Raw genomic sequence first — 13,242 nt, forward strand, 5'->3', positions numbered from 1 at the left:
AGTGATGTCATTCATCTCCAAATCACATGCTTTGGTTCCTCCCCCTAAACTGCTATTATACCAAAACAGGTCCTTGGAATTCTTAAATGCCTCTTCTATACCATGGTATTTTAGAACAGGAAAAAAACCCTATAGGGCTCAACACAGAGATATCACGCCACTGTGAGGTGAGACTGCTCTGTCTTCCAGAACACATGGCAGAACTAGGAGTGTCCCATTAATTTAAAAAAATATTATATACACACACATGTGCAAATTAATTTAATTTCCAGGAAAAATAAAGTACTATAATGTAACTTAAACTTGTTGTTTTTGGAAACCAATGGCCATGATTTGTTTTTTAAATATATAAAAGGTCAAGTTATCACACAAAGCAACTGCTGGAACTATTCCCAGGATTGGTCTGGTCCGGTTTCTGAGGGTACTACAGAGGCCTCGCAGGATGGTTAAAGCTTGAGATGAGGAACCCCACAGCTCACTTCATCATACCACAGTCCTGAATAAGGGGTGCCAGAGACCTCTTCACTTGACAGGATGAAGAAGTGAGGCACCGTGAGAGTGAGGCAGGAGTCTAGTCACAAGATGCTCCCGGTTTTGCATGACAACTCCCACAGGAGCTGTCCCACTTCACGTTTTCTCTCTAAGCTGGTATGTTTGCAGCTGGCAGGATGAGGAGAAACAAAGAGTTTCCTAGTCTGGAGGGTGGTGGCAAAGAGCCCTCAATGGATCTACTATTTGGCACAAGCTGGTTTCCCTCCCATCCTAGAATTCAGCAGAGGGCACTGGGGCAGCTTTACAACAGCCAAAGGGACCCTGACAGCAACTTACCAGGAAAGCTGCACTTTAGAGTGACAGATAAAACAGTGCCTTTTGCTAGTCATTTTTTCTTAAGGGTAATCAGTGAGTCCCAGTGCTTTTAAAATTTCTAGAAGGCTTTTTCTCTCCTACTAATGCACCTTCAGATATGAAAAAAAATAAAACAGAATTTCACCTTATTAAGAAGCTCTTTCAATTCCTCCTGAGTTTTCACTATCTTCTTCCAATGTTCAATCTGCTCATCTTTAACATGCTTTTCTTGTAACCTAAGAGAGAGAATTCATATGCTCTGGTCACACAGCTTTGCAACATAAGACTGGTATCCATCAAAAACATTTAAGAGTATAAAGGCCCACTGATATTTCTAATACTCTGAAATAAGAAAGTTGGCTGGGGACAAGTTATTTTCTAGGCTATGTTAAATGCAGTTCAGTGCCATAAAAGTGAATCTTAGAATTTAGAAGGGTTTTACGTATCATGTAATTATTGGTTTTACTTTTAGAGTTTGACATGAAAATAAGCAACAATGCGGGGCGGGGGGGGGGGGGGGGGAGGTTGGGGGTTAATGGGAGGGATGAGGACACATTCGTAATACCTTAACTAATAATAAAAAAAAAGAAAAGAAGCAACAATTAGCTCAAATAAGACTTGATGGAAAACTTAAAACAAAAATAGCAAATCTCTAAATGGAAATCACTAGACAATAAGCAGTATCGAAGTACTTACTGAATAACAACTTCCAATGCCTGGCCAAGGGACACGGGCTTATTATTGAGGACATTGAAGTCTAGCTGATGACTAAGGTAAGATGTAGCTTCTAGCAACCGGTTAAACTCTTGTTCTACCATTTCATCTTTCTCTTTAGGAACCTGAAAATCCGAAGTATAGCAGAGTTGGTCCTTATAATACTAAACATAACCACCCATGAAAACACAAATGCTGTACAAATTAAAAGGTTTCTCAAAGGGGAAACCTTTGAGGACAATGATTTAAACTTTCTTTCCTATGAAGTGGTCAATTCTATTAAATGAGATATGAGATGTTTTTGGCACTGATACTCTCCTATTCTCCCAATTTGGCCCCCAGAGCTGGGACTCTATCTCTATTAACAGCCCCAGGATTCACGCTGGTGATAACTGAAGTCACGTGGAGCTCACATGCACTGAGATAAGCTGGGCTGACATGCAGACAACAGCTAGAAACGTCCCAGAGAACAAAAACTGTGTCAACACACCTGAGGACCTTCCAGCAAAAGGGCAAGATGGACAAATAAGAAGCCCGAGGCACCTGCTTCCCCTCAAAGAAGAATTTAAGGTGGGAGTAGGAAAGAGAGAAGTGAAGTTCATTGCAATTAATAAGCTATTAATTTGCAGAGTAACAGTGTTTTAAGGCACCAATTAAGTTCCGAGTTGAATGTCCAAAGCTCAGATTATGAGTGACCGAGGTACCAGGTCTGGCTCGCTATGGTGGAGGAAGGGAACAGACTGCAGAGCAGATCGTCAAGCTGCAAGACCATGCTCCCAGACCCTGCCATCAGTTAGTGGAGACACATACCTCTGTGACTACTACTTAATTCAGCCCCAAAGTAGACTATCTGCAATTCTATTGCTGATTTCATGACAGCAGTGAGAGAAAAGGCACATCTAATGCAAGCATCTCTTGCCATAATAAGCGGGGCATCTATTGGGAAGTGGGATTTAAAATATGAATTTCACTTTACAGCCAACCTAAAATTGGTAACAAGAAAACAAATATTAAAGGTCTAAGGAGCACTAAGGCAGAGAAGCGATCTTTTACAACCAGAGATAACCGATTGTGGACAAGATCATCACAGGAAGACTCCACCTCCTGTTTGAAACTCCTTAGTTTTTGCCCTTCCCAATTAAACGATGATTTTGAAGTACAAGCCTCTGCCCCTGCACTGATAAGTCACCCAAATAACTCCCTATGAGCCTGGGGGTGGCAAAAAGAATGTGGCAAGAAATACAATCTGCACCAAAAAGAGAAAAAAGGGAAAAGGACTGTAACTGTCCTTGGAAACTGTAAATATGACAGACACCGTAAGTGACTCAATCAAAAGCATGTTTTAAAGCATCAAGTTCCAAAAGACCGCACTGAAGAGATCAAGAAATCTCTATGAATTTGAGAGTCCTCATTAGCCTAAGAAATGTCAACCCCCGAGAATCTTCTGGTTTATACTGAGAAATAAGGCAGAGAATCGGGCTTTGGATACTTGGTGCCATTATATAGCAGGGTGGTACCTAGGATTCAGACACATCTGACCTCCTATTCAACTCCAGGCTCAAAGAAAGGAGCTCTTGGTGACAGCCCTACTTGATCTGATTACATGGTTATCAGAGCTAATAGAGGAGACCATTTTGTCAGGAATTTCATTTACTTTCTCATTACTTTTCCTCACTAATGTGATGGTCACACTAGTATACAGAACAGCTCAAAGCAATGCTGAAATTTTGCTCAGTGTAACTCATGCAATGATGCTACAAAATATGGTTCTAGAAACTCTAAATTTGGTGCACCTTTAAAAAAGAAAACAATTACATTTTCAACTGATATCTACAACTATGAAATCTTAACAGATAATAGATGCAATGTGTAAGGGGGCTTTTCCCAGAGTAGAAAAGGGTGATATTTCTGTGTGGCTTCTATATTGTCTAGTAAGGGGATGCTATAGCAGCAAGAGGGATCAGATCACATACGCCTCTGCAACAGGGCAGAATGTGCCGATACACAAGTGTGCAAATGGTGCAGATTAAAGCTCTTCCAGTGTCGACTGGATGGCTTGCTTCAGACAAGCTTTAATCTTTGCAGCGAGGCTGACAGTCACACAGGGAAGTTCATACTGAAAAATGCGCAGCACTCAGGCTCAGTAATTGGGATCCAGGGTGTGTGGTAGAGAAATACTTAAAGGGACACTGTCAAGGTTAAAGGGACCAAATTTGACCTTTTGTTTCTTCCCTCTTTGCTAAGCAGCCCACTTGATTCATTACACTTTCCCCTTTAGTCCACCCACACCCCCCACAAAAAAAACCTGACTTTTTACATGCGCTTTCAATGACAAAAACTCAAATGGCACCAGCCCGACACACAGGCGCAAATCTACAACAACAAACCAGTGTGAATGTATGATGGAGAGGACCTTTGGAAGGGAAAGATTTAAGTTTCAAGCTTTTAATGGGTTATTGTAAACAGTGAGGAAAATGATTTGAAAAATTATGAAAAAAAAATACCTTGACAGTGTCCTTTTAACCAGTGCAGCAGAGAGAGAAATAAACTGTAAATAACAGCCCAATAGCCACGTCAAGTTTCATCTTTACGACAGCAGTAAAATCAAGGCTTTAAACACACAGCATGACAAAAGCATTGTTAGCTCAGAAGCTGCAACCACCAGAGAAATAAGGGACAGACTGTACAGAGACCAAAATGGGAAAGTCAAGGCATTGAAATGGACAAAAGAAAGCCAGTGTGGAGAGAACGGTGGTGGTAAAGGGAGATGGCATCAGAAAGCAGTGAGGAATAAAGCAAACGTAATAAAAGAGAAAAAGAAACACAGAACAGTAACAAGAACAACAACAGACAAACAAACACCAAACCAAAGGTCACGGCCACGTCTGACTGACGTCAGGACGACATGTCTGCATCTCCGGTACACCATCTAACTCGAGCTCCACTGAGGAGATTCAAGGAACAGCCAGCAGTCAGGCCCCAGCCCGTTTCTGCCTAAACAGTTATGGGAGTGTTGCCAGTGAGACCGGGGATAGTTTTGAAACTGGAATGTTTTTCCACTAACTTTAAAATTCCACTTTGAAATTAAAGGAATATTTGAAAAATAGTAAATAAAATACTTGTCCATTAATCAATACTGACTGGGTGAAAATCAAAAAGTGTTGTTGATATATTTAAATTTTGAATCTATTTCTAAAATTAAGCTAGTTTAGATATGCACTACTTGACACAGCCAGACAATGAAAAGAACTTTTGCAAATGATGACCTTTAAGCACCGCCTAAATACCTGCTCCCCTTGGTGAGAATTGTTGGACTATCTCAGTTTCACAAATTATTGTGGAGCACAAAATGCAGTAACTTTAGCTTTAACTGACCATTCTACTCTAGGTTCTTAAACTGCACCTTGAGAAAGAACTCAGCAAATGACTGCAAAGTTAGGCTCTGTGTTAGACAGGGCTGGATTTCTACGTTACAACACAGCAAGAACATGTTAACCAAACTGAGAAGCAAGCAGTTTTTTCTGAAAGAACCTTTGATATAGTTTTCTAGTAAAGAATTAAACAAAAAAGATATCACTTGAAACAGATTCTGATATGACTTGTCAAAGCCATTTATTTCTTTATGAAAAGCTCCAAATAAACAGTTTCTTCAAGACTAGGAACACTGGGTGAGTCTTATTGCTCAAAATAGGTACAATTCTGATTGTTTTGGTCCTGCAGATTATATGGAACATTCCTAAATATGGCCGAGGGAGGGACAGCCTATGCATCTAGCCCATGCAGAATAAATTTAGGGAGAGCTAAGCAACTTTCTGGACAATGTCCCTGATCCTGCAAGAAGTTATCTCAAAAAAAGGACACTCTCCTTAGTTCAACCTCTGGTTGCATTCTATCATCACAAACTCTTCAGGTCTACAAAAACGTGATCTCATTTCAGTCTGCAGAAGTTCTGAAGCAGCAGAGCAGATTGCATTGACTGCAGCTTGGTTCTGGGTGCAGAAGTTCTGAGATTTAGCCAGAGAAATCCTTAAAAAGAGTAACACATTGAAAAAAGTTGTAATGACCAAATCTGGCCAACAGAGGCCATAGTCAATCTCCACCTCCGTGCACTTCTAGAATTATAATGAGACAAAGATTTAGATTGGTTCTTTTGGTAAAACCTAGAAGAAATTTACATCTGAACAGACTCTAATTCAGGTTCCCCAACAGCTAAGGAAAACGAAATCTAGCTATTATTCCTAAAGGGAGAATAAGGACAAGTATATCCTTAATCCGAAAGTTTAATGTAATTCTATAAATGAAGGCTGTTATCTTTAAACTCACAGGGTTTTTTTTTAGGTTATGCAAATATTGGACTTCCCTAAAGTAGTGACTAGGCCATGTGGAGAAGGTACCTACGACGTGTCTAAGGGCTACCCTGGCAATTATAGCATGCAGTAGAGGCGCTCAGGAAAGCCCTATTAAATGAATAAATTAACATAGTTTGGAAAAGCAAAGTCAGTGTTATAACTATATTTTAGGGGAAAATACCTATTCTGCAACTTCAGGAACATTAAAGGAAGGCAGGAGATTTTTATATTTATAAAAAGCAGGGATTGGCAGTCATGATTTTAAAGGATATAGAAAAAGAATACCTTAAAGACACCAAAAATGTTTCCACAAAGAAAGATGAAAACTGAAAAGACCAACAGGCCTGTGACAAATGTACAACCATCTAAGCAGCACTCCACACGAACACAAGCGGAAACTGGCTGCCTTAGGTAGGTACTGAGGACATCCAGTTAATGGTTTTGTAAAAGACCGACACTTGTTATCTTTCTAGTATTCTCTTTCTTCTTGTAACAGCTGAGCCATTCAAGAAAACCAGTGCATCTGTTTTTCCAAGTAGTTTCTGAGTCTTTGGATCTCAACTTGGCAACAACTCTAACTCTGTTCCATTGTGATACAGAATGTTACAGCACTGCAGGAATTTAAGATACCTTTTCATTACTCAAAAGAAGCCAAAACAAAACTAGAATCTCAAGCCCCCAAGTTACCGGCTGGTGTACAGGAGATGCAGAAAACATTCAGTCATTTCCCCTGTCTCCCCCAACAATCCATGTTTGTGTAGTGGTTGTTTTTTTGTTAATCCTCACCCGAGGATATTTTTCCCCATGGATTTTTAGAGAGAGTGAAAGGGAGGGAGAGAGAAACATCTATGTGAGAGAGACACATTGATTAGTTGTCTTCCATACACACCCCAACAAAGGCCGGGGATCAAACCTGCAACCCAGATATATGTCAGCAATCGAACCTGAGACTGTTTGGTGCGTAATCACACTGGCCAGGGCAACAATCATGTTTTGAGTCCCTTCACTTGTGACTCTCCAAACGTTCCTGAATTATTACCCTATTTCCCAACCTTGTCCACATCCACTTAAAGCTGATTGAAGTATACCAGTATAGCAGTTCAGAGTATAATTCCCTCATCAGTCGGTCTGATGGCAGCTGCTAAAAGACACTTCTACTTACAGGGATACAGTATTTGGTGTTAGAACCCCTGTCCTAGTACCCAGACTTAGGTAATGACCTTAGGCAAACACATTGTGAGCTTTAGATTCTTCCCCTGAAAAATGGGAGAACGAAGCAACTCACCTACTGACTCCTTAGATTTCTAAAGCCATGAAGCATAACTGTAATTACCAGCATAAATTAATGGAGCGATAAGCTCTTAGCACTTGTCCTATAAACTGAAAATCAGTTTCTTGTCAACAGCTGTCCATGCATACTCAGAGCTGGACTACCGGGAACAGTAAGATACAGAAGCATTAACATCCCTTCTTAGGTTACCTAACTACCTTAAGGCTAGTGGAACTCAACGCTGCAAATAACTTTTCCCCAAATTTGAGAACGCTTAATCAATCCCCCTTACTACTTGGCTACTGCACCAAATAGAAATATACCAACTTAGTAAAATCCTACAAAGATCAGAGTTGAATGACAACTATAAATTTACTTGAAAAAATAGCACGCTGAAAACCACATACCTGCCTAACAGCTGTATACTACAGTGCTACTCAAAGGGCTGATCCTGGTGAGACTACAACCCAGATATGTGCCCTTGACCAGCCACGAACCTGAGACCCTTTGGTGTGTGATCACGCTGCCAGGGCAACAATCGTTTTGAGTCCCCTCACTAGGCGTTTATGCCAGAACCTAAATTAACACATTGCTTCCTTCAATGAGAAAGTCTTGCTACCAAAAAAAAGTCATCATCTGAACTAACAGCGTGGTTAATAATGTCGTTTATTTATATTCTGGAGTCAGCTATTTACCTCAACCCATAGCAGTAACCAACAGCTCGTTCATGGATGGGCAGCTGGTTATAGGCCACACCTGAGAGATGTACTATTTAGAAATTTTTAAGATATATTAAAGCTCATATAATTCTCTGGATATCTCTACCAAAATCAAACTTTCCTTTTACTGTTACACTACATGAAGCTAAGTGCTCACATTCAGGAAAACCTAAGGAAAAAGGCAGTCTCAATCATCAGTGAGCATCTCTGATTTCCATCCCGTTACTTCTTGAGGCCTAATGTAACCCACTTTAGAGGCCTTGCTTCCTTAATTCAATTCTCTAAACCACTGCTTGTCTACCCAGAACACTGCTCTGTTCATGTTACTTCCCCTACTCTAAACCTTGTCAAGTCCCAACCAACAAATCAGCCTAGTAAGCCACAGCCTCCCCCATAAACGTTGGCTTTAGGTAACATCAGTCCCTCACCAGCATAATCCTATCGTCTTTCAGAGACTTCTCTTAGACAAATTTAGTTCTGCCTTCAATGTCTTTCCCTCCACAACCATGTTAAAGTCCTAAGCCACCTTCACAAATGCTCTCCTTCCCTCTAATCTCTCCCCGCCCTTGCCCCTCCCACCTCAACAGACTCTCTCCTTGGCTCTTCAGTAGCAACTTATTCTTCTACCTAACTCTTGGCAAATCTGCCTGTTTTTCGTGTTGTTGGAATGGGCATGAGTAATATGATTAAGGGGGGAAATCACTTTGATTTTACTGACAGCTATTACTGCTGATGCTTTCAAGTTCATATAAGACATCTGGAGTCACTAGAAGTTAGGCCCATTGAAGGCAAAGAAAACATCTTCAGTGCTTAAGACAGGGCCTAGATTTTGGCAAATGTTCAATAAATACTTGACTAACTGTGATATGCTTACTCCAGACAAAAGGGGGGGCTGGACAGATAAACAAGATTGGAGTGGAAAAATAGAAATCTGTTATCGCACTCTTTCTACTTTTGTATATGTTTGAAAATTTCCATAATAAAAAGTCGGGAAATAATTATTTGTGTTCAAGTCCCACTCCACAGTGGCATCTTACATAACAGGGAATGTCTTATTCAACTCTATATCCCTTTATATATCTTTGCAGAATAGTGAAAGTTTATTAAATTGTTGCATTAACTTCTCCTTCATCCTTTTAATCTAATTCTGTTTTGCTAATTCTGCCAGAATGGTGGATGGGAACTAAGGCATTCCCTGAGTGTCTGTCCTTCTCTGATATGAACGCCATAAAGTTAAAGATTTGCAGGGGTCCTCAAACTACAGCCTGCGGGCCACATGCAAATACAAATATTGTATTTGTTTCCGTTTTGGTTTTTTACTTCAAAATAAGATATGTGCAGTGTGCATAGGAATTTGTTCATAGTTTTTTTTTTAAACTATAGTCCGGCCCTCCAACGGTCTTAGGGACAGTGAACTGGCCCCCTGTTTAAAAAGTTTGAGGACCCCTGGTTTAGAGAAATGGCTTAGAATGCCCCATGGGATCTAAAGTTGGGATCTTACCACTTTTAATAACAAAAGCTAAACTCTCTCTCTCTCTCTCTCTCTCTCTCTCTCTCTCTCTCTCTATATATATATATATATATATATATATATATATATGGCAAAACTTCCCTTCCTCAGAATTGTGGACACCATTGCTCCTGATAGGGGAGCTGGTAAACTTCTGCTGAATATAAACTTTTGAATTTCACTCACTCTTAAAATTTAGGATTGACTTACATAGTCTAAGCCAAAATGTCAAACTCACGGCCCACAATGAATATTTTTGCAGCCCAGCCAAGATAACAGTATGTAAGAAACGTTATAATAAAAATTTTGTAACTTAACTTTTACAATATCCTGTTATACATAATTATTAATAATGAACTACAACGTTCGCTAATGACTGATGACTATAATTGTGTTGCATTCATTTCCCTTACGTGCCTTTCGCGCAGGCGCACCATTTCTCTCCACTAATACTAGCAGCGAATATTTTAGCAGCCGATTGCCACGTCATTAATCTTGGACTGATTGGTTTGGTGTGCGCAACAGAAAATATTTCACTTTTGGAGAACAAGAAAAATAGGTTTATTTGTGTTGTGCTTATTAATTTGTGCAGTTATTCAGTGTCTGCTAAGTTAATGTTCAAGAAAAAAATATTAATTTGTATTAAAATGTTCTATTATTTTATGTTAATGATTACTCATTTATTTCAGCCCTTTGTATTCAGCATGTCTCTATCGAAATAAACCTACGTTTCTATGAAAATTGAAGCTTTTGTTTTTTGCGGCCCACATAAACTTAAACCTTGTTTAGCTGGCCCATGTTAGCCTTTGAGTTTAACATGCTTGGTCTAAGCCTATCATATAGTTGTTACTGTCACTCTCCCATACTGAACACCAGTTCCATTCTACTGCCATACTAAATATAGGAAGTTCCTATGCATCTGGGTCAACAATTACCTACATAAGCACTGGCTAAGTACCACAATTTGGCTATTAGCCCGTTAAAAACTTAAGTCTACAAACACAAAACTGAAGTCATAAAGAGCACATGGAGCTAAAGCAAATGATGGGATGCACAATACAAAGAAAGGAAGAATCAGGTGTCAATTACATAGGTCTCTTGGAGTAGGTGGCCACAACTAAATAAAAAGACTAGCTAGCCTTCATTAAATGTCTAAAGATAAATGCTTAAACTGGCATATATGTTTGCATATATGCAATAATAATCCCTTCCTAATAAAGCTTAGAATTAAGGAACAATCAGAAAACGTTATACAATTTCTGCCCTCAGTTGATATGTATATGTGTATATATTCACCCAGACATTATCCCTGAAAATGTTTTCAAGTGAGCCAAAGAAATTTTGAAAAGTTCTGTTTGTCCTCCACTTACAGCTTGTCCATTGGCTTCATAAAGTGGGCATTTTTGCTTGATCTTGGCCAGTTCCATATTTACTTGTTTGCTGACCACAGCCATGGGATTCCCTCCTAGGAAAAACTCAAATGATTAAATTCAACATACCTATGAAAAGAAAACAAAAACCTCAAAGCAAAAATATTTTTACCAAATTTAAAATACCTAAACTTGTGTATTTTATTTACATATATATATCCACAGGTAAAACAAATGTGTAAGATAAACATAAAGAAGAAAGCAAAAAAATTACCTATAGTCCCAGTTAGTTAACACTAGAATCTTCTAGATTTTATGTGCATAAAATTAGACATACACACACAAAAGGATCATACATAACACATGTATTGTTTTGTTTTGTAACCTTTTTACAACTTAGCATACATTGTGGACATCCTTTCATGTTAATATGGAGTTACATAATTTTTAGTGGCTGTACAGTTCTCATGTGTAACAATTTCATCTTCTAATCTGAGGTTTCTAATGTTCTGCTGTGCCACATTAAAAACGCTCCAAACATAAGATGGTCCACTTGTTTATTGTCTTAGGATAATTTCCCAGAGCTGGATCTGCTAGGTCCAAATGTCTGTACAGTTTAAATTTTGCACACACTCATATATTCTTTCAGGAAGCCTATGCGTCAGTTTACCTCTCACTAATACTAAGAATAGCATCCTAAGTCAATATATTTTAAAATTGCATCTACAGCTTTAAAATATAAGCTTACCAGTAAACAGCCTTATGGCCTCAGAAGTGTATTACAGCACAAAACTACTCACCAAGACCTGTTACTACCATGGCTCCAAGATCAGCGACATAGTTTCCTTTGCGAAATGTGGCAACTCGTCCACCTACACGATCCTGTTTTTCAGAAATTAAATGGCTAAAATCACCAATTCTATTTTAACCATAATAACCGGGCATGGTATGCCCCAGGCCTGTCTTCTTGTAATTTAAAATGAAAGGTGTGGTTTAGAGTTTACATGGAATGCAATAAACAGTACAGTGGCACAAAGAGCAAATGGAGTTCAAATGGGAGAGGTAGGTAACGAATGACATACAGAAAGGTATGGAATTACGATGTGAAATAGGAAAAACAATTTGGTAGTCAGAAGACATATTTAGTAATAGGTACTGCTGTCTCTCTATCCAGCTGTCTCTAATACCACTAATGAACAGGCTAAGCAAGGGTCACACGCATAGAAAATATGCATTAAGAAATCCCAACTAAACACCATCTTTCTACCATTGATTTCCTACTATTGCCCTCCAGTGCCCAAAGTCAGCTTAGAATGATGTGATAGATGATTTGTTTGATAAATGGTTCTCCAGAACAAGTCCATGCCTGGGGCAGTGTCTAATGAGCATGAACTATTAACAATACCTCTCATTCCTAAATAGGCACAGGCTTATCTCTGCTGACTAGGGCCTTTCAAGTATGGGACAACCTTACTGAGCTGCAGGGATATTTCAATTATGGATAAATACAGACATGCAAACTCCAAGCAAACAAGCAAACAAAACAGAAACCTGTAAACTGGATTAAAACTCCACTTGGGTAGGAATCATAATGATTCTATCATTCCTTACTGTATTTTTAGTGCACAGGACACAGAGGACACAAAAATATTTTCTTAGTTAATGAATAAAATATTTTTAGTAAGACTATATCAGAAATTATTTACTTTTGATTTCCCCATATTTGAAAAGACTATTTTTTAAAAAATTATCAATTTAGCCCAGCCCAGTGTGGCTCAGTGGTTGAGCGTCAACCCATGAACCAGGTCACTGTTTGATTCCCAGTCAGGGCACATGGCCAGGTTGCAGGCTCCTTCCCCAGAAGAGGGTGTGCAGGAGGCAGCCAATCAATTCTCTCTCATCATTGATGTTTCTATCTCTCTCCCTCTCTCTTCCTTTCTCTGAAATAAATAAAAACATTTAAAAATAAGTGAATAAATTAGCAATTTATAAATAGCAATTTGGATTGTACTACAGATTTTATAAAATTTTAGGTTGTTTAGGTTACCCTGAGAAGTGTTTATTTATTTTTTAATTAATTTATTTTAAATTAATTTTAGAGAAAGGAAGGGAGAGGGAGAAAGAGAGAAACATCGACTGGCTGCCTCCCCCACTTGCCCTGAGAGGGGATCAAACCTGCAACACAGGTATGTGCCCTGAAGGAGAATGGAAACCCAGAAGCTGTTGGTGTACAGGACAATGCTCCAACCAAGACCCAGGGGCCAGGATGAGCAGTATTTTTTAAACAGTGGGAGTCCAGGAAGGCCTTGAAGCCACTGGAAGATAATTAAACCTCAGAACTTACTAATGAAGATAATTTAAATAGTAGTGTTCTAACATGACATCCTTTTTTCCACTCTGTGCCATCATCCCTTTCCTCCTTTACTAGTAGTTTCCATCTCTCTCTTGGGCTAATGAGAAAGGA

General features: G+C 39.1%; 1 protein-coding gene across 2 annotated transcripts in view; it reads right to left on the reverse strand.

Moving 5' to 3' along the window:
• KDM1A (lysine demethylase 1A) overlaps positions 1 to 13,242 on the reverse strand; it is a gene marked incomplete at its 5' end in the record, with an annotated part of 71,112 nt that overhangs the window by 14,154 nt on the left and 43,716 nt on the right. For both annotated transcript variants that reach the window (XM_081086917.1, XM_081086916.1), the window contains 4 exons: positions 992 to 1,082; positions 1,543 to 1,685; positions 10,779 to 10,873; positions 11,579 to 11,660. In XM_081086917.1, the coding sequence (XP_080943043.1) occupies positions 992 to 1,082; positions 1,543 to 1,685; positions 10,779 to 10,873; positions 11,579 to 11,660 (411 nt within the window). The remainder of the gene's footprint in view (positions 1 to 991; positions 1,083 to 1,542; positions 1,686 to 10,778; positions 10,874 to 11,578; positions 11,661 to 13,242) is intronic.

Source organism: Myotis nattereri, assembly GCF_964212035.1.
Source record: "Myotis nattereri genome assembly, chromosome: 3".
In the NCBI taxonomy this organism is placed as follows: Eukaryota; Metazoa; Chordata; class Mammalia; order Chiroptera; family Vespertilionidae; genus Myotis; species Myotis nattereri.